This window comes from Hibiscus syriacus, unplaced genomic scaffold (assembly GCF_006381635.1).
Source record: "Hibiscus syriacus cultivar Baekdansim isolate YM2019G1 unplaced genomic scaffold, ASM638163v2 tig00111463_pilon, whole genome shotgun sequence".
NCBI lineage: Eukaryota > Viridiplantae > Streptophyta > Magnoliopsida > Malvales > Malvaceae > Hibiscus > Hibiscus syriacus.
Window position 1 is genome coordinate 951,636 of NW_024063098.1, and position 24,679 is coordinate 976,314.

Here is a 24,679-nt window from a genome sequence, read left to right on the forward strand (position 1 = left end):
TATTATACGTATCGACACTTTTGTAATTTAAAAGAGAAGAGTTATAGCGCCAATAAAGTGTCGATACTTTATAAAAATGTATCGATCCATAACAATATAACATGTAAAAATATGACAAAACCGGTCTCGAAATGACAAAACAGGTAAAGCGCTACCGGTTATGTTGAAAGTGTCGATAATTTATTATAAGTATCGACTTTTGGAATTAATAAGAGAAGAAGTTATAGCGCCAATAATGTGTCGATACTTTATAAAAATATATCGATCCATAACAATATAACATGTAAAAATATGACAAAACCGGTCTCGAAATGACAAAACAGGTAAAGCGCTACCGGTTATGTTGAAAGTGTCGATAATTTATTATAAGTATCGATACTTTTGGAATTTAAAAGAGAAGAAATTATAGCGTCAATAAAGTGTCGATACTTTATAAAAATGTATCAATCCATAACAATATAACATGTAATAATATGACAAAACCGGTCTCGAAATGACAAAACAGTTAAAGCGCTACCAGTTATGTTGAAAGTATCGATAATTTATTATAAGTATCGACACTTTTGGAATATAAAAGAGAAGAAGTTATAACGCCAATAAAGTGTCGATACTTTATAAAAATGTATCGATCCATAACAATATAACAGGTAAAAATATGACAAAACCGGTCTCGAAATGACAAAACAGGTAAAGCGCTACCGGATATGTTGAAAGTGTCGATAATTTATTATAAGTATCGACACTTTTGAAATTAATAAGAGAAGAAGTTATAGCGCCAATAAAGTGTCGATATTTTATAAAAATGTATCGATCCATAATAATATAACATGTAAAAATATGATAAAACTGGTCTATAAATGACAAAAGGCGAACGCATATAGTGTCGATACATTTATAAAAAGTATCGATCCAAAAAATATCGAAACCGATAATTATAATATAATAGGTAAATTTGCAATATTACCGGTATAAATATACCGATTTACTTATAAAATAGGTCAATATAAGCGCTACATATTACATTATATAAACGCTACCTAATATGTTATTGTACTTGATAATATTTCCGGTTAAATACATATTTTATTATATAAGCGCTATCTATTACATTATATAAGCGTTACCTAATATGTTATTGTACTTGATAATATTTTCGGTTAAATAATATAACATAACGATCTAAATTTTAACCAATCACTTATTTAATCGATTACGTCGTATATTAATCATTTTTTAAGCGCCGCACAACAGAATTACCCAACCTTCAAGGAAATTCTGTTGGGATTATTACGTGGGATTCTGATTTCTTCAATGTTTCAGAGAAACATATTGGTCTAAGATCCATTGCTTTAATCGGAGTTTTCAAGGCATCTAAATTTAGTTGTGGTCTCATCATTGTATATGACCTTCTGTTCTGTGGACGCGGATAAAAGTAATTTCTTCTCGGATCCAATAGAATTCATTGGTAGGTTTAATATTCCCAAACCGATAAATCACATATTAAAGTTGAGTTACTTGAGAAATTATCTACGAATGAAATCATGTATCTTAATCTAATTCGAGAGTCTAAAACAGAGAATATTATCAGGGTAATAAATAAGCATCATCTTGATCAGTCGAGTATCGTCAAATTCAACCCTGAAAAAAATATAAAAACAAAAAAATGACCAAATGACAAAAAACATGTCAAAATATAAAAAAACATATCATAAAAAGTAAATAAAACATACTATAAAGACATAAATATTAAAAACTAAAAATTAAAAGAAAAATAAATATGTAATAAAACTAAAAAATAATAAATCTGACAAATAACAATCAACTCTAAAATTAATATCACCATCCACCAAATAAAAATATAAAGAAAAAGCGGCTCAAGTGAGAGAGAAAAAGAACCTAGGGAAAAACCTTACTATAAAGTGAATTTTCCAAGTTATTAAATTACTGGTTCTATAATCACATCAAACAAATTTATATGACTATATTATTTTAAAGGCAGGTCCACATCTTTCTCCAATCCTTTTGCAGCCATACCGTGTTATGTATAAGTTAAGGGTAAAAGATAATGATAATAACACAAACTTTTTAATTTAAACATCTTTAATGTTTTTCATAAAGTTTCTAGTTTTGTAAGGAGTGTTTGTATAAGTGGTTGAGATTTAGGAATTTGAGATTATAAGGTCAAGTTCGAATACTATTACCGTCACTCTTAGTGTGAAATCTGTAAATTCTTATGTAAATCCCAATTGAGTTTTAGGTATGTCCTAACCTTGGATTGAGGGAGCTACCCCTTACCTAAACTCTATTATACAAAAAAGTTATATTTTTAATATTTTAAATACACATGTTTAATAATATATTTTACAATTAAATTAAATTTTAAATAATAAATAAATCTGTTTAATTTGAATAATATAATTGCAACTAGCCGTTATCAAATATAATTAAATGTATTAAGAAATAATACAACCACAATCAAAATTTTATAAAATCAAAACATTAGGATTCGAATTGATTTTCTTTTTCATTTTGTTTTTAAAATTTTTATGTGATAGAAAATGAAGAAAAGAGTAAATTATACGTTTAGTACATGAATTATTATTTTTGTTCCATTTTAGTCATCTAGTTATTTTGTTTCAAAATTATAACTAACATTACGTTTTGATTTTATTTTGAGCATCCACAGTTAAAACTTTAACAATTATGCAAACATATCATCATAAGGTAATCTCATATCATTATTGAAATTCTTTATAAAATATCACATCAATAATTATGTTAATTTTAAATAAAGGTGACCAACATAAAATTAAAACATAACAATAAATATGATTTAAAAAAATAGTTAGATGATTAAAATAGAAGAAAAGTGATAACTGGAGTGCTAAATTTATAGTTTACGCATGAGAAAATGATTAGGCTTAATATAAAAAATAAGTGTTTAAACTATACTCAAAATTAACTTTTGGTGTCTAAATAATTTTTTTACTAAAAATAAGTATCTAAAATTTTCTCTGTTATATTTATGTGCTTATATTAAAAAAATCGTTAATTGATACGTATTACGTATAGATTTTTTAAAAATTACTTTTAAAAATTATTTAAAAAAAAAAAATCTAAACGTGACATATGTTACTTAACGATAGATACCTAAATATATAACAGAAAAATTTTAAACATTTACTTTTTTAATAATAATTTTTAAACATTAAAAATATTTTTCGAAACATTCTTTAAAAACTTATTTTTTTTATATTAACCCACATGATTACGGCGTTGATAAACACGTGTATATAAAGTGGTGGATTCATTCCTTGATGCCAGAACCACTTTTGGGTGTGGCGTTTCTTTGTGAAATCTCATTTCTTATCTTCTCTCTTACGGTTTCCTTTCTTTCAAGTATCCCAAACGAAAAGAAAATGTCTTCTCTAAGCAAACGCCGAGAGATGGACGTGATGAAACTGTATACTTTTCCCTTTTTCTTTTCAAATTATAATCTTCAGCAGAAGTTATTTACTTCTATATTTAATTTTTTTGATAGGATGATGAGTGATTATAAGGTAGAGATGATCAATGATGGCATGCAAGAATTTTATGTTGAATTCAATAGACCAAAAGATAGTAAATATCTCTTGTTTGCCCTTCCTTTTTTTTATTTATATGATTTTCTCTGTGTTTCTGCTGAAAGTTTAATTTCTTTTATATTTTTCCTTACTGTGTTTTTTTTTCTCACCCCCTTGGAAATATGTTTGACCAGTTGATTTTTTTTATTGGTATTTCTCTTTTGATGATTTTGATTTTGAAGATTAACATCTATCAACTTCTTTACACTTGTAGGCTAATTAATCTTAGCGTAATTTTAATTATGCGTTCTTTTATGAGCTGCCACTTTGTATTTGGTTCATTGAATTTTCTGGATAAGGATGAGGTTTGTTGATGGATTCTGCTTCTGGGTATTTTAGACTATAACCAAATAAGAATGATTTTCCATTTTCCCTCACTGATTCCGGAGGGGCAAGTGTTTACTCTAAAATCCGGAATTTTTTTTTATGATAGTTGTTCATTTTATTGATGATACCATCCTGAATTTTTTTTGTACAAAAATTTTCTATTATTAATATATATGTATTTACCTTGAAAAATATTTTTGGATCCGTCACGGTTGATTATCTTATTGAATGTGACAGGTCCTTATCACGGTGGTGTTTGGAAGATAAGGGTGGAGCTCCCAGATGCTTATCCTTATAAAATGTTAGTAAGTTCTATATTTGATTTTTTGAGCTTTGTCTTGGTGGTAATATTAATTTATATCAGGTATTTTAGAATGAGTAACTGGTTTTGACCTTTTTAAATGCTCCATTGTCATCAAATTAATTTATCAGGTCTGGGTCTGTCTGTTTGGATGTCATTAATCAAACTTGGAGCCCCATGTTTGGTAAACCTCGAAATTTTCTTTGGTTTTCTTCATTTCAGTCTTTCCTGTTTGGGAGTTGGTGCAATTGCTACTCTCGGAACCTGACAATTGATTTAAGTAGTTTTTTGTCCTTGTGTTGATTTCAGATCTGGTGAATGTGCTTGAAGTGTTCCTTCATCAACTTCTTTTGTATCCCAATCCTTCAGATCCATTGAATGGAGAAGCTGCTGCCCTAATGATGCGTGACCGTACATCCTACGAACAAAGAGTGAAAGGTAACATACCTGCTTAAGCTTTTGTATTGTGTTTATGTATTCCTTTTTCATAAGAATGTTTGGCTCTAAAGTTAAGGCATTTGCTTGGGTTTCTTGCTTTTGTGAAGCCAATTAAGTGCAACTGAGACAGCTTACAATAGTTTTGTTGGATCACCTCTGTTTTAATTGTACTCAGTTGGCTAATGGCCATTTTATTGAGCTGTTAACGATCTTCAAATTTATTGTTAGCCTAATTTAGGCAAAACCAATCTTGAACTTCATTTTAGTCTAAACTAGTTCAAGTTTTAGTTTCTAAATGACTAGAGATCACAATTTTGTATTTTCTCAAGCTTTAAATTGCTCAGTCTACTGCGTTCACAACTTTCGGTAATATGTTCTTTTAGCCAATTTCCCTTTTTATTCCTGCTCATACCATTTGAATGAATGGATGTGGATCATTTGCTTTTATCATCACATCCTCTCTATAACTGCAAGCAAGTCCTGTTTCGATTTGGTGTTTTCAAATTGCCTGCAATTTCAGTTTAGAATAGTCACATTCAAATCAAGTAGAATAATCTTTTTGGACCCTGTGAATTTTTTACTTCATCTTCTACAAGCTTGGAGGGATGCAGATGCAGTGCACAATGCGACTCGGGTAGTTGGAATTCTAAAGATAATTTTTGTTTGCTTTGCGAAACACATCTTCCATTTGTTAGGAAGAATTCCTTGTTTGCAGTTTCATTAACGAAATAGATGACATAAAGAGTACATTTGACTCGGTAATGCTACATTCCCCTCGTTAATATAACGTTCGAAAGAGATATTACCTTGCTTGGTTTGGCAATATTACCTGGCTGTGGTAATGTAAGATTCCCAATATTTGACTCTGTTTAGGATTAGGAATACAAGGGGTAATCTCAATACCTCCTATTCTTTGATAATGTTACATTCCAAGTGGAATGTTGGTTTTTGGACAGTTTTACCCTCTAATTTATAGCTTTTGACAAGTTAATCTTTTAAACCAAATAATTTAGTGTTTTAAATGATAATTTGATCAATCATCTAAATAGTTTGGATTATGAAATAGACTTTTATACACATAAAATATATCTGTATATATGCAGGGATGGACCAAGGGGGAGCGGACTGCCCTGAAAATTTCAAATTAGCATATATTTTAGATATTTTCTTTGTATTTTTAAAAAATAGTTTATTTTCGCCCCCTATAATTTTATAAGTTTTCCCCACCCTAAAATTTTAAAAGTTCACCTCATAAAATCCTGCATCCGTAATATATATTAATTATATTGATAAAATATATACATACATATATTCATTTTCTGCTTGTTATCTATTGTCATTAGCAGTCCTTTATTTGCAGTTTGGATACTCTTTTCACATGGGTTGTAGACTTGTCTAGGTTTTGGAATTGTTTGTTTCTAGTCGGAAAGGGAAGATGATGTTTTAATAATAGGCCATTTTCAGTCAAAGTAGATGAATGGTAGCTGGCAATAGACACACTTGACCTATTTGTTGAGGCCATTCCATTTCACCTACTAAAAAGTTCAACAAATCGCTTTAATCATCTTCGACAAGATGCAGAAGTGCTTACCTGAATTGCAGTCGTCGTTTTTCCGAGTTCGATAAGCAATTTTACTTCTGAGGCAACATGCATTCCTTTTCCTCCTTTGAATGTCTAGTTTTTTTCTGTTTTTTTTATTTGGTAGAGTATTGTGAGAAATATGCCAAGCCAGAAGACATTGGAGCAGCCACTGAAGAGAAGTCCAGCGACGAAGAGCTAAGCGAAGACGAAGAGCTAAGCGAAGACGAATATGCCGCCTCGGATGACGATGAAATTGCTGGAAAAACCCCTAAGGCAACATATCATGCCCTACAACTTCCTAGAAAAAAGAAGGGGGGTATGCATTGTACATAATTTAAAACTTGGGAAAACGTGTGGGGTATAAGGAAAAATTCTCGACCCCCACTTTGTGCCTTTATTTTCAATAGATATTGTGTAAATTAATTACACTTGTTTTAACATTTGAAAGAATTTAAACTTTTAACACATGCAAGAGCTCGCGTCCACATGAAAATGCATCTTTGATTGAGGTGATCACAGTGATTCTTTTCACTACATATGGGAAGGGTCCATCCATGACTTTCAAAAACCTGATGGAGCTGCATATTTCATTGTTGCAACTCAGTTTTTGAATGAGTCTGAAAAGCCTTTTAATTTGGTCTAGAAATTGTCTCATTTGATGGATAAATAGGTATTTTCGTGAATAAACATGGGGCTATATTCACTACCTACCGACACGATTACGAGGGTATAATAAATATTATTTTGATGTTAAGGTGCTGATAAAGTAATATTTGTTTTAAATACTCTAAATTATTTGACAATGAATATTCAATTATCTTGCTGTAGTTACTGGTGTTCGTGCCCATGAGTTTTAGAAATAATTATTCTTTTAATCATTGAAGTAAGTTTGTGCACGAGAGTACAATAAATATAAATAAATTTTATAATTCTAAAAAAATATAAAAAAGGTATAAATATTCATTAAAGTTAGTAAATCAATTTCTAAAATCACATATTAGATAGATATTCAATTTTCTATATGGACTCTCTTTACTATATAAGACACATTTTGATATCGTTCGATTGAGGTGTTTAAGATATGTAGAAAGGTAATTAGAAAATTGTTTATACCTAACAAGACATTTTAATTTAGAAAATACTGGATCTTATTAAAAAAAAGTCATAAATCAACTGATATTCCATGCTTCAAAATCAACCTATTTTTTTATTCATAATCATATTTTTATTATTATTTTATAAAATTAAATCTCAAAGCTAACTCTGGGTCCACACGTGAAGATCAAATGTTGTCGCTGATATGTTCTAAAAATGTCTTTAACATACCCAATTAATTCTAGTCGTATCCATTTGATATGAAACGCCCTCTGTACGTATTTAAACTGTATCTTTTTTGTACTCGTATTGGGAGCGTATTAGATATTTGAAACTATATTTAATTGTGGGCAGTGCCCCATAGGACCAACATGAAAATGAGAAACAAGCTCAGCTCGTCTTGTAATGCCGGCGAGACACCAACCGTCTTCCCTTAACGCTTTGGAATGTATAATTGGAACAAAGACGGTAAAAAAGAACTAGTCATAGAAGAAATAGTCATGGGCTTAGGGATCTAAGTGGGGTTTTTTATTATTTGGGAAAATAGATAAATAGAAGTTTATTTTAGGATCTACGATATTTTCTACAGTATTAATAGAACTCGTCATGTAAAGGTGACGAGTTCCAATAAAAAATATTTTTTTATTTAAACTCTTCATCTCGAGGTTACGAGTTCCAATAAAATATATATTTTTATGAAAATTTATCACATCGAGGTAAAAAGTTTAAATAAAAAATATTTTTTTATTGAAACTCGTCACCTCAACATGACGAATTCATGCATTGTATAAAATGTCGTAGATCCAAAAAAAAAAGTGTATGTGCTTATTTTACAAAAAAAAAAAAATCTGGGCTGCCTTATTAGGCAAAAATAAAAGTAACTTGGAGGTTTTTGTGAGGGTCCTTTTCAATTTGCACTTAATGTAATAGAAATGTGTCTTTTTGGTCCATTGGGCCATCCAAGTTTTTTTTTTATTTATCCCATTAGGGCACCTGAGTTTTTATTTTGGAGAATACGGAAAATCCTATAGTGGAGTTGGAACTCGTCACCCCCTGGGATACATTATTTTATTAGACCTAGATGAGTTGGCCCCATGTGTGCCATTATTTCAATGTAATTAATGGGACTCGTCTCCCCGAGGTGAGGAGTCCATTTAAAAATATTTTTTTTAAAATAACAGAACTTGTCACCTCAAGGTGATTAATTCCTTTGAATTAAAAAAATTAGTCGTTTATAGTCGTTGGGCAACGGACAACAATAACGGTCAATTAACACCGGTCAAGATGGAACTCGTCACCTCGAAGTAACAAGTTCGGTCTAATTTTTGAAAAAACTAGGTTTTTATAGTCGTTGGGATTGGAGTTATAAATAGGGGAACAAATTTGAGAAAAATTTGCACTTTCGGAATAAATATTGAAAAATAACTTCCCGAGAAGAAATGATACACCTCAATAATGTTCATATTTTGTCGTTCGAACTTTATCCGGAAGAAGAATGAAACACCCGTCGTTTATCATTTATTCATTTATTAGGGATTTTTAATAGGGGAAAAGAGGAAAGTTAAGTCACAAAAGCTATTTCTTCTTCTTTTATCCCGTGTAAAAGCTCTCCTCCATAGCCAAAGGTAAGGTTTCATTTGACTAGCTTTTCCTTTCATTTTTGGTTGGTTTTTGAATCATTGAGTATTATAGAGGCTTAAGGAAAGGTTAAATAAGATTAAAACTAAGAGATGGATGAAATATGTGAGATTTAAAGAAATGGGTTTTTGAATAATATGTTAAGATATGTGTTTTTATTTATGTTTACTAGTATATTTGACTTAACAAAGAAGTAAATAAGAGATTAGAAGCATTGGATGAGTTTAAAAACATGTTAGAAAAAGTGATATGATTCTTGGATTGAAATGTTCTTTGGAGATTGTAGAGGTTATAAGAAGTTAAATGAAGGAAAGTTAGTAGGGATAAGTAAATATGAGTTTGATAGTATTGTTGGAGGTAAAAATAAGGGAAATTGACCAAATTTGGGTAAAATTCGGGCTAAAAATAGAAAATCTAGGTAAAGGTATCAGTACTAGAAGAACAATACCGATACTATAGGCTTAAATTTGGAAGAAATCAGATGAACAGTATCGATACTGATGTGGGTATCGATACTATAAGGAAGGTATCGATACCATTGACTCCAGAATGTAGAAATGGTATCGATATCGAAAGGGAGTATCAGTACCACAATGTAGAAGTATCGATACCATGATAGGGGTACCGATACTAGTGAGCCAGGAATTTTAAGATAGGTTGAGATTGTTATAGAAAATGTAATAGTAGTACTTTCGAGTATTGTTAAAGTATAAATGTTAGGGAATATACTAACAATTGGTATGGTATGTGTCTTTAATGGATATTTGAGTATATCAAAATGAAGCTCTCAAGTCAAGCAAAACGAAAGGCAAAGACAAAGTCGTCGAGTAGTCAACTTTGTGTTTTGGATATAATAACAGGGCATGCCAGATAAGTGCATTTATTATGTACTTATGTGTTATGATAGTCATAGATGCATGTTTCTTAATGTATGTATTGTGATTACCAAATGACACTATCACTACAAGAAAATATACCTTTAATGACACACGAACGATGACACACGCTAATTTATGACTTGCAAAAAATGTGTGTCATAAAAAATGTCATGTTTTTAAAATCTGAACGATTTATGACTTACAATAATGTGTGTCATATTTAATAGTCATAATCCAAAAAATTTACAAAAACACGGAGTACACTTTTTAATTGTGTGTCATCTCTAAAAGTCGTCTTTTAATTTCCCCCATAATTTTCATTTTTTCGCTTTTTCCCCCCTCGATAATCAGTTAACGCCAATGTTTTCCACTCCTTTCATTCTCTCATTTTCTCTCCTGCTTTTCATCCCGATTCTCTTCTTCTTGTTAGACCCGAGTTTGAATCCCTAGCCTCTGCCGCCCATTTTCGCCTCCGATGTCGACAATCTCCATCTCTTCCACCGCGCCACTGTCTCTCCCTCTGCCTCGTCCTCACAATGATCTCACTCTCTTGTTCGCTAATACCAGTACAATTTATTTTCTTTGGTTTTTTGTTTAGTTGCATTTACAACTTTAAACAGACAAATCGACCCTCTTCTTCTTATTCTTCTTGTTTGTTTTGTAAGTTTCCTCTTTGTTTTGGCTATATATTTGTTACTCAGTTTAAAATACGATTCTATTATCCAGAAAATTTTAATGGTGATTTTCATGTTTGGTTTTTGCAGATGTTGCAGAAAACTGAGTTTCTAGAAAAACCCATGTTTAAACCTGAATTCCCTCATCAAGGTTTATTTCATTACCATTTTTTTTCACTGTTTTGTTATCTGTTTCATTGTGATTTTAGAAGAAACTTCTATGCTTTGATGACAAGTGTACCATGTTTCAATGTCTAAGCTATGGACATTAATTTGACATGATGAGTAATTTGGAAATAGTAATTTGATAGTAACAAAATCTGAAATTGGGAGCTCCAAAATTGCCATTGACATGCTTTTAATGGTAACTTGTTGGTTTATTTTGATAACTCTGAGAATAAGAAATGAGTAACCAAGCAAGAAACATACCAATTGGCTTTCATACATATCACTATTTTGTGAACTTTCACACCTAGCTGACTGTTTGTATGATAACAAACAGAAGCAGAACCTTCTGTAGTCATTGTGGATGAAGAAAGAAAACCTACAGACCGAGTTGAATCTGCCTTAAAGTGTCTCCCCCATTATGATCCTGCTAGTTGTTGGAGTGGGGATTCGCTTCCATCATTCCGATATTGGAAGATTCATGATTATGCTTATGCTTATAGATCGAAACTTGTGACACCTTCTAAGTCACCATTAAATGCTAGAGAATTGTTTTTGTTCTAAATCAATTACAACGAAAATTCTCACTTTTTGGTTTCTTTTATTTTCTCAGTTACCAAACACTGATTTTATCATCTAGCTAAGTATTCTTATATTTGGTTTATAGGTAGCAGAACAAATCATCTCAGTAATTGAGGGGTGTAACTATCATAAGCCCCTAACACCATTGTTGATCTCATTTGAGGTTGAGGATATAAGGAAGCAAGTTCCAACTTCAACACAGGTTTGAGGAAGGTATTTTGGTTGTAAAGCTTTCTCATCCACATATTATGGTTACCATAAGATTCCCCATTATTGAAAACATTTTTATATTTCGATATAACAAATTAAGTTAAATGAATTTTAAGATTTTCCAAAAAGATTTTCTAAGTATATTCGATATATTTATTCGAATATCAAAATATTACTCCAAATCTTTCAAATGTCATTTTTAATCCGTACTCAAGTGTAAAATTAAGTTTTAATCTTAAAATAATTTCAAAACAATTTTACAAAATATATCGAACCATTTCAAAGCCAAAAATTCCAGATTGCTCAGAGGGAACTGATTCCCCACCAAGGGGGTACCGAATCCCCCCCTGAATGGTTTGGCTCCGAGAAAAATAGAATGCTCAGAGGGAACTGATTCCCCCCCAAGGGGGTACCGATTCCCCCTGTTTAACGGTCGAAATATTTGAATTTTACACTTAGGGAACCGATTCCCCATGAGGGGGTATCGATTCCCCCCACGCTCCAAGCAGAAATATTAATTGTTTTCACACTTAAAAGGCTCCAATAACTTCATTAATGATCCCCAATGTTCAGAAGTGATTCAAGGTGTATTTAAACAAGCTTAGAAGCCATTGATCAATAACAAGAAACAATAAGCAACTAGAATCAAGAGAGAATCAAAGAGAAAGCATCAAGCCTCAAGTTTGAGCATTTCAAGCCTATTTTTCATTCAATATTCATTTTGCTTTCAAGAACACTATTTGTACTCAATTGTATTCATTCTTGAGTGTTCTTTTTTTGTTCTAGAATTGTGCAAACAATCTATCTTGTGAGGATTTCCTTGTAAGTTTGCAAATTTGTATTGTTCTCATTGGGAGAGAGTGTTATCAAGAATTTGGGGTATAATTCTTGAGGGTTTGTAAGGTTACTCTTTGTCCTCAAAAGAAAGACAAATTAGTGAATTTATGGAAAATCCTTAGGGTGGATAGCTAAGGTAGTGGGCGTAGACTTTGGTTGAGAATGTCGAACCACTCTAAATCGCTGTGTAATTACTTTTAATTTTCTGCAAAAGCTTCCACCAAATTTTTAATTACCAATTCACCCCCCTCTTGGCCGATTCCGTCAATCGATTAACTCAACAATTGGCATCAGAGCCTAACTCATTTGAAGGTTTAATCGCTTCTTGAGTCGATTCGGGAAGAGTTACATCGATAATCAAAGTCATCAATGGCCTCCACTTCAAACTTCGACTTCGATCTCGATTCGATTCCCGTCAACAAGCCTCCTTTCTTCAATGGGGCTAACTATGCCTATTGGAAAAATAGGATGATGTACTTCATTCAAGCAAGTGACATGGGAGCATGGAATGTTGTAGAAGACAGATATATCAAGCCTCTTACTTATCCAAGAATGTGGAGTGAAGGAGAGACAAGATTGTTCCAGCTCAACTCTAAAGCCATTCATATCATATTTTGTGCTCTTGGACCAGATGAATACGGAAGAGTTTCATCTTGTACAGCCTCCAAAGAAATATGGGACAAGCTATGAAGGTACCGATGAGGTAAAAAAATCTAAAATTAGTATTCTAACGCATACCTATGAAAATTTCAGGATGAAACCAAATGAAGATATCAAAGCTATGACGAATAGATTCTCAATGATTGTCAATGGTCTCAAATCATATGGAGAGATCATTTCAAATGAAAAGCTTGTGAGAAATTTAGTTTACTCCCTTCCAAAATCATGACAATCAAAGAAGACGACAATCATCGAGTCTAAGGACCTAACATCCTTAACTCTTGAAGAACTAATCGGTTCCCTCCTCACTCATGAAATGATGCTTGAAGATGAGGTGGACCTTGATAAGATTGACGAGACACCAAAGGAGAAGGAGAAAAAGAAAAATATTGGAGTTGCTCTCAAATCCACAAAGGATGAGAGTGATTCGAATGAAGATGACGAGGAAATGGCATTGTTTGCCAAATGGTTCAGAAAAATGATGAGACCTTACCGAGGAAGAAAATTCAAATGAAATGAAGGCCTAAAAAATGAACCAAAAGAGAAGGACCCGATCATTTGCTATGAATGCAAAAAGCCGGGGCATGTCAAATATGATTGCCCACAATTGAAGAGAAATGGTCAATCAAAGAATAAGCACAAGGCTCATGTGGCTACATGGAGCAATGAAGAAGGTTCCGATGAAGAGGAACAAGAAGTAGAAAACTTGTGCTTGATGGTATTCGGGGAAGATTCTAAGGTAACCTCTAACTCATCTGATTTTGATGATTTATCCTATGATGAGCTATTAGAGGAATATAATGGGTTGGCTTCGGATTATGAGAAATTGTTTTTAAAATATAAAAATGATGTTTCAAAATTGAAAAATGATAACAAACTCATATCCAAAACCAACAACGATCTTGAAAGTAAAATCAAAGATTTGCAAATAAAACTAGAAGAGTTTGAAAAGAAAATTTTGGATTTGCAAAATTTACTTTCAAAGGTCAATGATGATCATCAAAAGAAAATTGATGATCTTAAAACTTCTTTTGATAAAGTTAGAACAAAACGTTTTGAAAAAGAAAAAAATTCAAAATCCAACTTTGTTAGAAAATATTTTAAAAACTACAATCATAGAGGTCCCAAAAGAACCTCTAATGGAAAAATCGTTAGAAGTATGTGGGTTCCTAAAGAACTCATTACTACTAAAGATAAAGATATCCTACACAAATGGATACCTAAGGGGACTAGGATTTTGGAAACTAATGAATATGGACTCAAAAGAATTTGGGTACCAAAAATAAAAAATTAATCTATGTTTGTAGGGAAAGGAGCATTGCTACAAGGCACATGAAACAAATTCAAATTCATGGTACCTTGATAGTGGATGCTCGAGACACATGACCGGGGACAAAAAATCGATTCATAGAGCTTAACGCCAAAAATGGAGGAGAAGTGACTTTTGGTGATAATTCAAAAGGTCACATTGAAGGTATAGGTACAATAGATAATACCTCTTCCATTCAAATTAAAAATGTTTTATATGTGAATGGATTAAAGCATAATCTTTTGAGTATTAGTCAATTTTGTGATAAAGGATTCAATGTCATGTTTGAAACTAATGGTTGTAAAGTTATTGACATTGCATCTAATCAGATTATGCTTATTGGTCATAGAATAGAAAACATTTACATGGTGCATTTAGATTCTATTAATGTGACTAATTTATGCCTAGTTGCAAAAGATGAGCATGATAGTTGGTTGTGGCATAAGAGACTAGGACATGCTAGCATGAGTGTTTTGACGGTTAGTTCAAGGAGAATTGGTTCGAGGGATGCCTAAACTAAAATTTGATAATGATAAAATCTGTGATGCTTGTGCTAAAGGAAAACAAAAGCGAGTTTCTTTTAAATCCATTAATGATGTGTCAACTAGTAGAGTATTACAATTGATCCACTTAGATCTTTTTGGGCCATCTAGAACTACTAACTTGGGTGGAAAACAATATGCATTTGTCTTGGTAGATGACTATTCTAGATATACTTGGGTTCTATTCTTAAGTACTAAAGATGAAGCATTAGAAAAATTCATCACATTTTAAAAGTAATCCAAAATGAAAAAGGTTACTCTATAACTAGTGTTAGGAGTGATCATGGAACTGAGTTTGAAAATCTTGGATTTACTGAGTTTTGTAATTCTAATGGTATTAGCCATAATTGTTTAGCACCTAGAACCCTCAACAAAAATGGAGTTGTTGAGAGGAAAAATCGAACTTTAGAAGAAATGACTAGAACCATGCTTTATGAAAGCAATTTGCCAAAGTATTTTTGGGTGGAAGCCACAAATATCGTTTGTTATGTTATTAATCGAGTAATGATTAGACCTATTTTAAAGAAAACTCCATATGAACTTTTCAAAAATAAAAAGCCTAACATTAGTTATTTTCATCCTTTTGGATGTAAGTGTTTTGTTTTAAACAATGGTAAAGACAATCTTGGCAAATTTGATGCTAAAAGTGATGAAGGAATTTTTCTGGGTTATTCCTTAAATTCTAAATCTTATCAAGTATTTAATAAAAGAACTTTGGTTATAGAAGAGTATATACATGTTGTTTTCGATGATAATCTCCTTCTGAGGAAGGATTCTTGTTTGAATGATGATGTAGGTATTATAAATACAAATGACGTTAGACATGACGTTGGAGAATCATCATCAAAGGAAGAAACGAAAGATGAGGAAACTCATGATCCTCTCGAGAATCCAACCATTGAAGAAAGAGAAGTATCTTATCCAATAGAGTACAACTATGTCAAGGATGGTGAGATTATAGGTGATCCATCCAAAGGGGTAACAACTTGATCTTCTCTTAGAAATATTTGTAATTATGTTGCATTTATCTCATGCATAGAGCCTAAGAATATTAAAGAAGCATTAAATGATGAACATTGAATTATGGCTATGCAAGAAGAGTTAAATAATTTGAGAGAAGTAAAGTATGGAAATTAGTTGAAAGGCCTAGTAATAAATCTACTGTAGGTACTAGATGGGTATTTTAGGAATAAGCTTGATGAGAGTGGTAATATAGTGAGAAACAAGGCTAGACTTGTTGCTCAAGGGTATACTCAAGAAGAGGGCATAGACTATGATGAAACATACGATCCCGTAGCTAGGATGGAAGCAATTAGAATGTTATTAGCATTTGCATGTTTTCATGAATTTAAATTATATCAAATGGATGTTAAAAGTGCATTTTAAATGGTTTTATAAAAGAAGAAGTGTATGTGGAACAACCTCTAGGTTTTGAAGAATCAAAATTTCTGGATCATGTTCTTAAATTTACAAAAGCACTTTATGGTTTAAAACAAGCTCCTAGAACTTGGTATGAAAGATTGTCAAACTTTTTAATTGAAAAAGGTTTTTCAAAAGGGAAGGTTGATACTACATTGTTTTTAAAGCATAAAGGTAAAGATTTATTAGTAGTTCAAATTTATGTTGATGATATAATATTTGGTTCTACTAATGATGTTCTTTGCCAAGAATTTTCTAAGCTAATGCAAAGCGAAATTGAAATGAGCATGATGGGGGAGCTCTAATTTTTCTTGGGACTCCAAATCAAGCAAATAAAAGATGGCATCTTCATCAATCAAGCTAAGTACGTCAAAGATATGCTCAAGAAATTTGGACTGGAAAATAGAAAGCCTCATGACACTCCAATGAGCTCTTCAATAAAGCTTGACTTAGATGAAGGAGGTAAATGTGTAGATGTTAAATTATATAGGTCAATGATTGGATCTTTACTTTATCTAACTGCAAGTAGACCGTACATTATGTTTATTGTTTTCTTATGTGCTAGATTTCAATCATCCCCTAAGGAATCACATTTACTAGCTGTTAAGAGAATCTTTAGATACCTTAAGGACACTCCTAGTTTAGGACTTTGGTATCCTAGAGACTCTAGCTTTAGCTTGCATGCCTTTTCTGATGCGGATTATGGAGGATGCAAATTAGATAGGAAAAACACCTCCGGTACTTGCCAATTCCTTGGAAATATGTTGATTTCTTGGTTTTCAAAGAAACAAAATTGTGTTGCATTATCTACCACTGAAGCGGAATACATTTCAACCGGTAGTTGTTGTGCACAAGTTTTATGGATGAAACAACAACTTTTTGATTATGGAATTGAAGTAGGTACTATTCCTATCAAGTGTGACAATACTAGTGCTATTTGTCTCACTAAAAATCCCATCCAACACTCTAGAACTAAGCACATTGAAAGAAGACATCACTTCATTAGATACCATGTCACTAAGGAAGATGTAGTTCTAGAATTTGTTGATACTTCGTATCAATTAGCGGATATATTTACAAAGCCTTTAGACAAGGAAAGATTTTGGACACTTAGGAGAGAATTAGGTTTGACCAACCTATATTCACTTAGTGTTTAAAATAATTTTAGTACTTTTAAGAATAAATGAAAAATGCATATAATAATAATTTTTTTTATTACATATATTGCTTTTATTTAGGGGGAGTTTATGATTTTTGGTGAAAATTAATTTTATGTTCAAATAATTTTTAATGATAAATTTGATTGATTGAACATGATTAATTTTCAATATATGAGTTGCCAATACCACTAGAGAAAATTAATTTAGCATTTTGAGTATTTAAAAATCAAATTTTAGTATTTTAGTGCAGAGGGAATCGATACCCCTCTTGAAGGGGAACTGATTCCCCTTTTGATGGGGAACCAATTCCCCCTGTAGGGAAATCAATACCCCCCTGAGGTTCTGTTTTTTAACACGGATAGAACACCCAATAACTCAAACCCTCTTTTCTTCTCTTCACACCGTTTCTCCTCTCTACACTCAACCTATCTCCATATTTCATCAAAACATCATTTTTAATCAGAATTCTATTCAAATATCATCTCCTTAACCTGTTGGAATCATAAAAAACGTGCAAACTTCATCTAATCTCACTCAAATCTGAAATTCTTCAAGGTATTATTCTAAAACCTCTATTTCATAAATTTTTGATTTTAGAACTAGTTTTAATTAGTTCTAGGTTGAACTTTAGATCGGGCATTGATTGTTTAGTGATTAGAAACTAGATTTTACAACTAATTTAATAAAAAACACAAGAATTTTCCAAAATTCTTTGAAATTTTCAAAATAAAAAAAAATTGTTTTTCAAATTATTGTGTTTTGATTGAATTACGTTGTTGTTATGAAAACTATACATATATTGATTTTCAAAACCTTATTTTTGAATAAGTTTTTTTTTAAAAACTTTGCCCATTAGGATTGGTTTAGAGAACCTTGAAATATTGAGGACTCAATTGAGTTTTGGGATTGATTATTTTGCATACATATGTTTTTAAAAATACAGGTTATCTTTCCATTCCGATTATCTTAAACCATGTCTCATAAACATTCTAGGGCCTCCTCTAGTCGTTCTAGCCAACCTCCAAATCCTCCACCTATCCCACAAATTCCTATTCCTAATCCCGATGATCCAAACATGACCATTCACAATTCTTGTTTCAATGAACCCGGTCGTAAACAAAATCTGTACTATAGGTTTTGTCAATACTTTGAGTCCTACAAAATCCAGGAAGAACGTATCCCATATCTTCAAGCCATGCTAGACATCAATTTTTATCATCTTTCTACTCTTCATGAGTGGAAATTTGACAAACTCTTTGAGCTTGAACCAATTGTATACCATCAACTTGTTCGTATCTTCTACTCTAATGTCGTTTGCATTAAAAACTGAGAGGAAACCTTAACCATAGGGATCCGATCCTATCTTCTTGGACAATTCTTTCATCTTGACTCATAATCCATTTTCAAATCATTAGGATTAGATAATGAAGGGTTAGAAAATGAAAAACTTACGGTAGGATCTCAGTATAAACGAAGGGATAGTGCAAGTGTTCTAGACCTTCATGACCGTTTTCTTCACCTAATGATCTCTTGGTGGTTTCGACCATCCGGGGGCCATTACTCTACTCTTCGCACCTTATATCTATTTTGGCTTCATTGTGTCCAAAATAATCACAAAATTAACCTTCCACAGATTATTTTTGCTGAACTTGTCAAAACCATAAATCTTGTTCCCAATAAGAAATTGTGTTCTTCTTTAGTTTACGGTTGTATCCTTAGTAATCTGTTTAAGAAGGTTGGGCTTAGAGTTTGTCTTGATGCTTCCTTTCCCCTCAAAAACCAAATCAATCTATTCTCTTTAACTAAATCGAGATGGAAGATCAATGAAGAAACTGGTCTTTGGGTTCGTACCGGTGAGCAACCGCATGAAGTTGATGACTCCGACAATGAACCAGAACAGCACGACGAACAAGCACGAGCAGTGGAACAAGCACAGCCAGAGGATCAAATGCCTCCATATTTTTGATCCTTTATGGAGACATTTGATTTCTAATATGCTTCCATGGATTCTCGCTTCACTTCCATAGAATCTCATTTATCCACAATAGGAGCTCAACAATTGGAAATTCTCCGGGAGATGCACACAAACAACGCTTCTATGAATGAACGCATTGATGCACTCTCACATGAGATGGCCGCTATGCGAGCTCATTTTCCTCCTCCCGATCCTCCTACGGATGCTTGATTCTGTGTTATGCTTTAGTACTTTGAACTTAAAGCTTATTGTTTCAACATTTTGAATGTTTTTGGATTGTTTTTTCTTTGGTTGTTGGATATTTGAACTAACTTGATGAATTATGTATGTTTGAACTTATATTTCTATATATTTGGTTTGGTTAAATTTATTCATTATTGCATCATTTACATCAATTAGATATATGACCAATTTTGCCATGTCACATTGTTTATGAATATTGATTATGAAACTAATGGCTACCGTTTCTCTTGATTGTGATCTTAGCAGCTTAAGCTATTTATCTATATATAATCAGTTGGCTGAATGATTTCAAAACCTTGTTTAATATCTTTTAAAAGTCTTTTTGATTTAACAAAAAGGGGGAGAAATAAGTGTTTTAAAGGGGAGAAGTGTTAGAGTAAGGGGGAGTAATTTCAAACTTGATAAAATCTTAAAATTACTAAAATGTTTTGTTATATCAAAAAGGGGGAGATTGTTGAAAACATTTTGATATTTCGATATAACAAATTAAGCTAAATGAATTTTAAGATTTTCCAAAAAGATTTTCTAAGTATATTCGATAGAATTATTCGAATATCAAAATATTACTCCAAATCTTTCAAATGTCATTTTTAATCCTTACTCAAGTGTAAAATTAAGTTTTAATCTTGAAATAATTTCAAAACAATTTTACAAAATATTTCGAACCATTTCAAAGCCAAAAATTCTAGATTGCTCAGAGGGAACCGATTCCCCCCCAAGGGGGTACCGATTCCCCCTGAATGGTTTGGCTCCGAGAAAAACAGAATGCTCAGAGGGAACCGATTCCCCCCTGTTTAACGGTCGAAATATTTGAATTTTACACTTAGGGAACCGATTCCCCCTACGTTCCAAGCAGAAATATTAATTATTTTCACACTTAAACGGCTCCAATAACTTCATTAATGATCCCCAACGTTTAGATGTGATTCAAGGTGTATTTAAACAAGCTTAGAAGCCATTGATCAATAACAAGAAACAACAAGCAACTAGAATCAAGAGAGAATCAAAGAGAAAGCATCAAACCTCAAGTTTGAGCATTTCAAGCCTATTTTTCATTCAATATTCATTTTGCTTTCAAGAACACTACCTGTACTCAATTGTATTTATTCTTAAGTGTTCTTTTCTTTGTTCTAGAATTGTGCAAACAATCTATCTTGTGAGGATTTTCTTGTAAGTTTGCAAATTTGTATTGTTCTCTTTGGGAGGGAGTGTTCTCAAGAATTTGGGGTATAATTCTTGAGGGTTTGTAAGGTTACTCTTTGTCCTCAAAAGAAAGACAAATTAGTGAATTTGTGGAAAATCCTTAGTGTGGATAGCTAAGGTAGTGGACGTAGACTTTGGTTGAGAAAGTCAAACCACTCTAAATCGTTGTGCAAGTACTTTCAATTTTCTGCAAAAGCTTCCACCAAATTTTTAATTGCCAATTCACCCCCTCTTGGCTGATTCCGTCAATCGATTAACTCAACACCCATCTACAGTAGAATTAGAAAGTCAATAAATTAAGATAAAAAAAATTCTGTGAGTAATGTAGGAAATCCATTGTCAATTTTGGATGGAATTTTCATGGTAATCAAGGATAACATAGATTGCACTCCTCATCCAACTAAGGGTAAATAAGCTCATCAATTATTTTCTAAAAGAATGTTTCCTATTGTTTTTCCCTTTTTACTGGCAGGAAAGACAGACTAGAATATATATATTTTATGACAGGTGAGTTCGGACTGTTGAGAAGTATGGGGTTAGTGTCTCAAGATTGCAGAGCTGTGGTGTTATTCTTATTGGAAAGGCCATCATGCATGAATTTGGCTTGGGCACAACCGGAAACAATCCAAATTATGGGTAAATTTGTAGTTCTCCAGATGTATAAAAGACACATTATTCAATATGTTACTTCAGTAATGTTTTATGAGTGGTTTATATGTATCTTTTATGGCTAGAATAATTAAACACCAAATTTCTAAAACTTATCTCATATATACATTTGTGTGTGTGTGCGTGTTTAACTTGTAAATGTATTGGGGTATATAACAACCATAAACCCTCATGCACACGAAAGATATACAGGTGGATCCTCTTTTGGTCCTACAACAATTGTAGCTTCTGGACTATGTTCTGCTGCCCTAGGAACAGATGGTGGTGGTTGTAAAATTTATTACCTTTTCAAGTGTGCAACTTAAGAAATTCATAATGAGTTTATGAATTTCTGTATTGGCACTATGTGTGCAACCTAAGAAATTCCTAATGAGTTTATGAATTTTCGTATTGGCATTATGTGTGCAACCTAAGAAATTCATAATGAGTTTATGAATTTCCGTATTGGCACTATGTGTGCAACCTAAGAAATTCATAATGAGTTTATGAATTTCCATACTGGCACTATGTATGCAACCTAAGAAATTCATAATGAGTTTATGAATTTTCGTATTGGCACTATGTGTGTAACCTAAGAAATTCATAATAAGTTTATGAATTTCTGTATTGGCACTATGTGTGCAACCTAAGGAATTCATAATGAGTTTATGAATTTCCATATTGGCACTATGTGTGCAACTTAAGAAATTCATAATGAGTTTATGAATTTTTGTATTGACACTATGTGTGCAACTTAAGAAATTCATAATGAGTTTGTGAATTACCGTATTGGCACTACGTGTGCAAACTATAGAGTTTATAATGAATTGAAAGAGTTAATTGATATTATGAATAATTATTAGAATAGAAACTGTTCTAAAATGAAAGACTAAATGCCTAACTGTTGATTTGGCATAAAGGTGCCAATAATGCAAGTTAGATGAAAGGTTAAATGCCTTTGGGATGAAAGACTAAATACCTAACTGTGTTTTTTGGCAGAAAGGTGCCATTAATGCAAGATAGATGCCTAACGGTGCATTTCTGGCAGAAAGGTGCCACTAATGCAAGTTAGATGAAGAACAATGCATAATTGGTATGAAAGGATGTCACAAATGAAAATGTATATTAGTGCATAATTGACATGAAAGGATGCCACAAATGAAATAATATAACTGTGTATTAATAGTATATAAGGTGCCGCTCATGATAATTATAAAAGATAAATGACCATTTGGCACTTTGGTGAAATACATGTACATTACTTTCTCATTTAATGTACACAGGGAAAACAAAGAAAAATTGGGAAAATTTACAGAAGGATAAGTATGCTAGGCCGACTAAGAATAATTTTGATGATTGTATAAAAGAAATATGGTTTAACTGAAAATGATTTAACTGATCCTTATGGAGTATGCGATTTAATTCGTCTTTAGATAGTCATGAGATACTTATGTATAAATTTCAGATTCTTTACGATATTGTGTCTCACTAAGTAAATACTTAACGTGTGTTGATTTCACGCGTAGGTAAAAGCAAGGACTAATGGGGTACGGGGTGTAGCAGCAACTATCATCAATCTAAGGTTGACTCTCATCAGTAACAATAGGACAATCACATTTATTTTGAAAATTTACTGGCAAGTAATCGAAACTAAGAAAAATGTTTTGTAATGTATTAAAGCGATAACTTTGGTAATAAGTTTCAACAACTGATTTATTGTTGTACTAAAATGTTTTGGTTTTAAATTTCGAAACAAAATTTTATGGGTTTTACAAATGGGTGAATGTTTTTAAAAGTCATGTGCCACCTATGACTTGTGTACGGAAAAGTATACTAGAAATGGGTGTTACAGGAAAAGTATGCTAGGTTTATTGTAGTATGACAATATGACACCGTAACATAACATATCCAAACTATATGTTAGTTTTCGAACTAACATAATTTAAACTGAAAAATATAAAAGTTTATAAAATAAAAATCGATACTTAATCAATACTAAACTAAGTCATATTTTTATCAAAATTTCAAACTTCTCAAAATACTCTTTAATTCCCAACAATATTTGTTTCCAACTTTAATCCCTCGACTTTTGCCAATTACACAATCAAGCCACTATATTTGAATTATTTATAGAATTCACCTTAACTTTTACATTAAATTCATAATAGCCCTTCACTATTATGATCATTTCATATTAGTTACATAAAATTTTCAGCACCTTAACAAAATATTCAAATCAACACTTAAACATTCAAAATCTTGCAATTTCATCCTAAACTTTCTTAGGCCTTTTGAATTCAACCATTAACCTTATAAACTTGCAATTTAATCCCAACTTAATACAAACTCAAAAATCAACAAGCTTCTAAAATTTCTAGAATTGTTCAAATTTACCCAAATGATAGTTTCATATTTAAAAAAACTTGCAATCAAGTCCCTATATTTTTAGGACCTTTCAAATTCTACCCCTAAATTCTTCCAAATTTGCAATTTGGTTCCAAACAACTTTGCAACTTAAATTTCCAGCATTTCAAATATTAAAAATCAGCAATAAACCTCCATATATCACATTCTTATAATAATGTCCCACAACTCTCAAACTTGTAATCTAGCCCTTTTTCTTTATCAAGATTCCTAATTGATCCAAGCTAATCTCCAAATCACCTAGAACACTTCTAATATCATTTCTAAACCATAGGAAAATTTTCAAGAATTTTCCCCCAACTTCTTCCCTATGGCCGAATATTTTAAGTAAATATAATATGGACTTTTTGTTCAATTTAAAGCATAAATTCAACCTCCTATGATAAAATTCATGCTATTCCAATCCTCACAACATCAAATTAAATCAAAATTCAAGCATTCTCACAAACGCTAGGTATGGTCGAATACTTTAAATCACTATACAATTGATTTTAAACATCACACAAGCTTGAAAATTAATCTTCAGCATCAAAACATAAAAAAATCTTTAATCAATTCTTCAAAACCACAAAACCCTACATAAACACTAACTTCCAATCTCAACACACAAGCATCTTCACTATGCAATATTTATATCAAATGATAGAGAATTTTATGTAGGTTAATTATCTACCTAATAGTTTAATCTAAAAAATCAAGTTTATGGCTTCAAAAATCAAAAATAAAATCTTACCTTGGTAAGCTTG

At 31.9% G+C, this 24,679-nt stretch overlaps 1 protein-coding gene and 1 long non-coding RNA gene across 2 annotated transcripts; one reads left to right on the forward strand and one right to left on the reverse strand.

Moving 5' to 3' along the window:
• The first annotated feature begins 3,346 nt into the window (after window positions 1-3,346).
• LOC120163545 (ubiquitin-conjugating enzyme E2 5-like) lies at window positions 3,347-6,736 on the forward strand. Its single transcript, XM_039173460.1, has 6 exons — window positions 3,347-3,463; window positions 3,542-3,621; window positions 4,188-4,251; window positions 4,383-4,435; window positions 4,561-4,689; window positions 6,396-6,736. The coding sequence occupies exons 1-6, from the start codon at window positions 3,420-3,422 to the stop codon at window positions 6,602-6,604; spliced, it is 579 nt and encodes a 192-aa protein (XP_039029391.1). The 5' UTR covers window positions 3,347-3,419; the 3' UTR covers window positions 6,605-6,736.
• Window positions 6,109-22,777, reverse strand: LOC120163546. The gene is made up of 3 exons (XR_005519664.1): window positions 22,767-22,777; window positions 18,814-18,824; window positions 6,109-6,221 (listed from the first exon to the last, which is right to left on the reverse strand). It is a non-coding gene; the product is annotated as an uncharacterized LOC120163546 (long non-coding RNA).
• Window positions 22,778-24,679: the final 1,902 nt, after the last annotated feature.

Coding starts and splice junctions, on each gene's coding strand:
- LOC120163545 (XM_039173460.1), top strand. CDS start 3,420: ATGTCTTCTCTAAGCAAACGCCGAGAGATGGACGTGATGAAACT. Junction 3,622..4,187: donor ATTCAATAGACCAAAAGATA/GTAAATATCTCT, acceptor TGAATGTGACAG/GTCCTTATCACGGTGGTGTT. Junction 4,252..4,382: donor GATGCTTATCCTTATAAAAT/GTTAGTAAGTTC, acceptor TTAATTTATCAG/GTCTGGGTCTGTCTGTTTGG.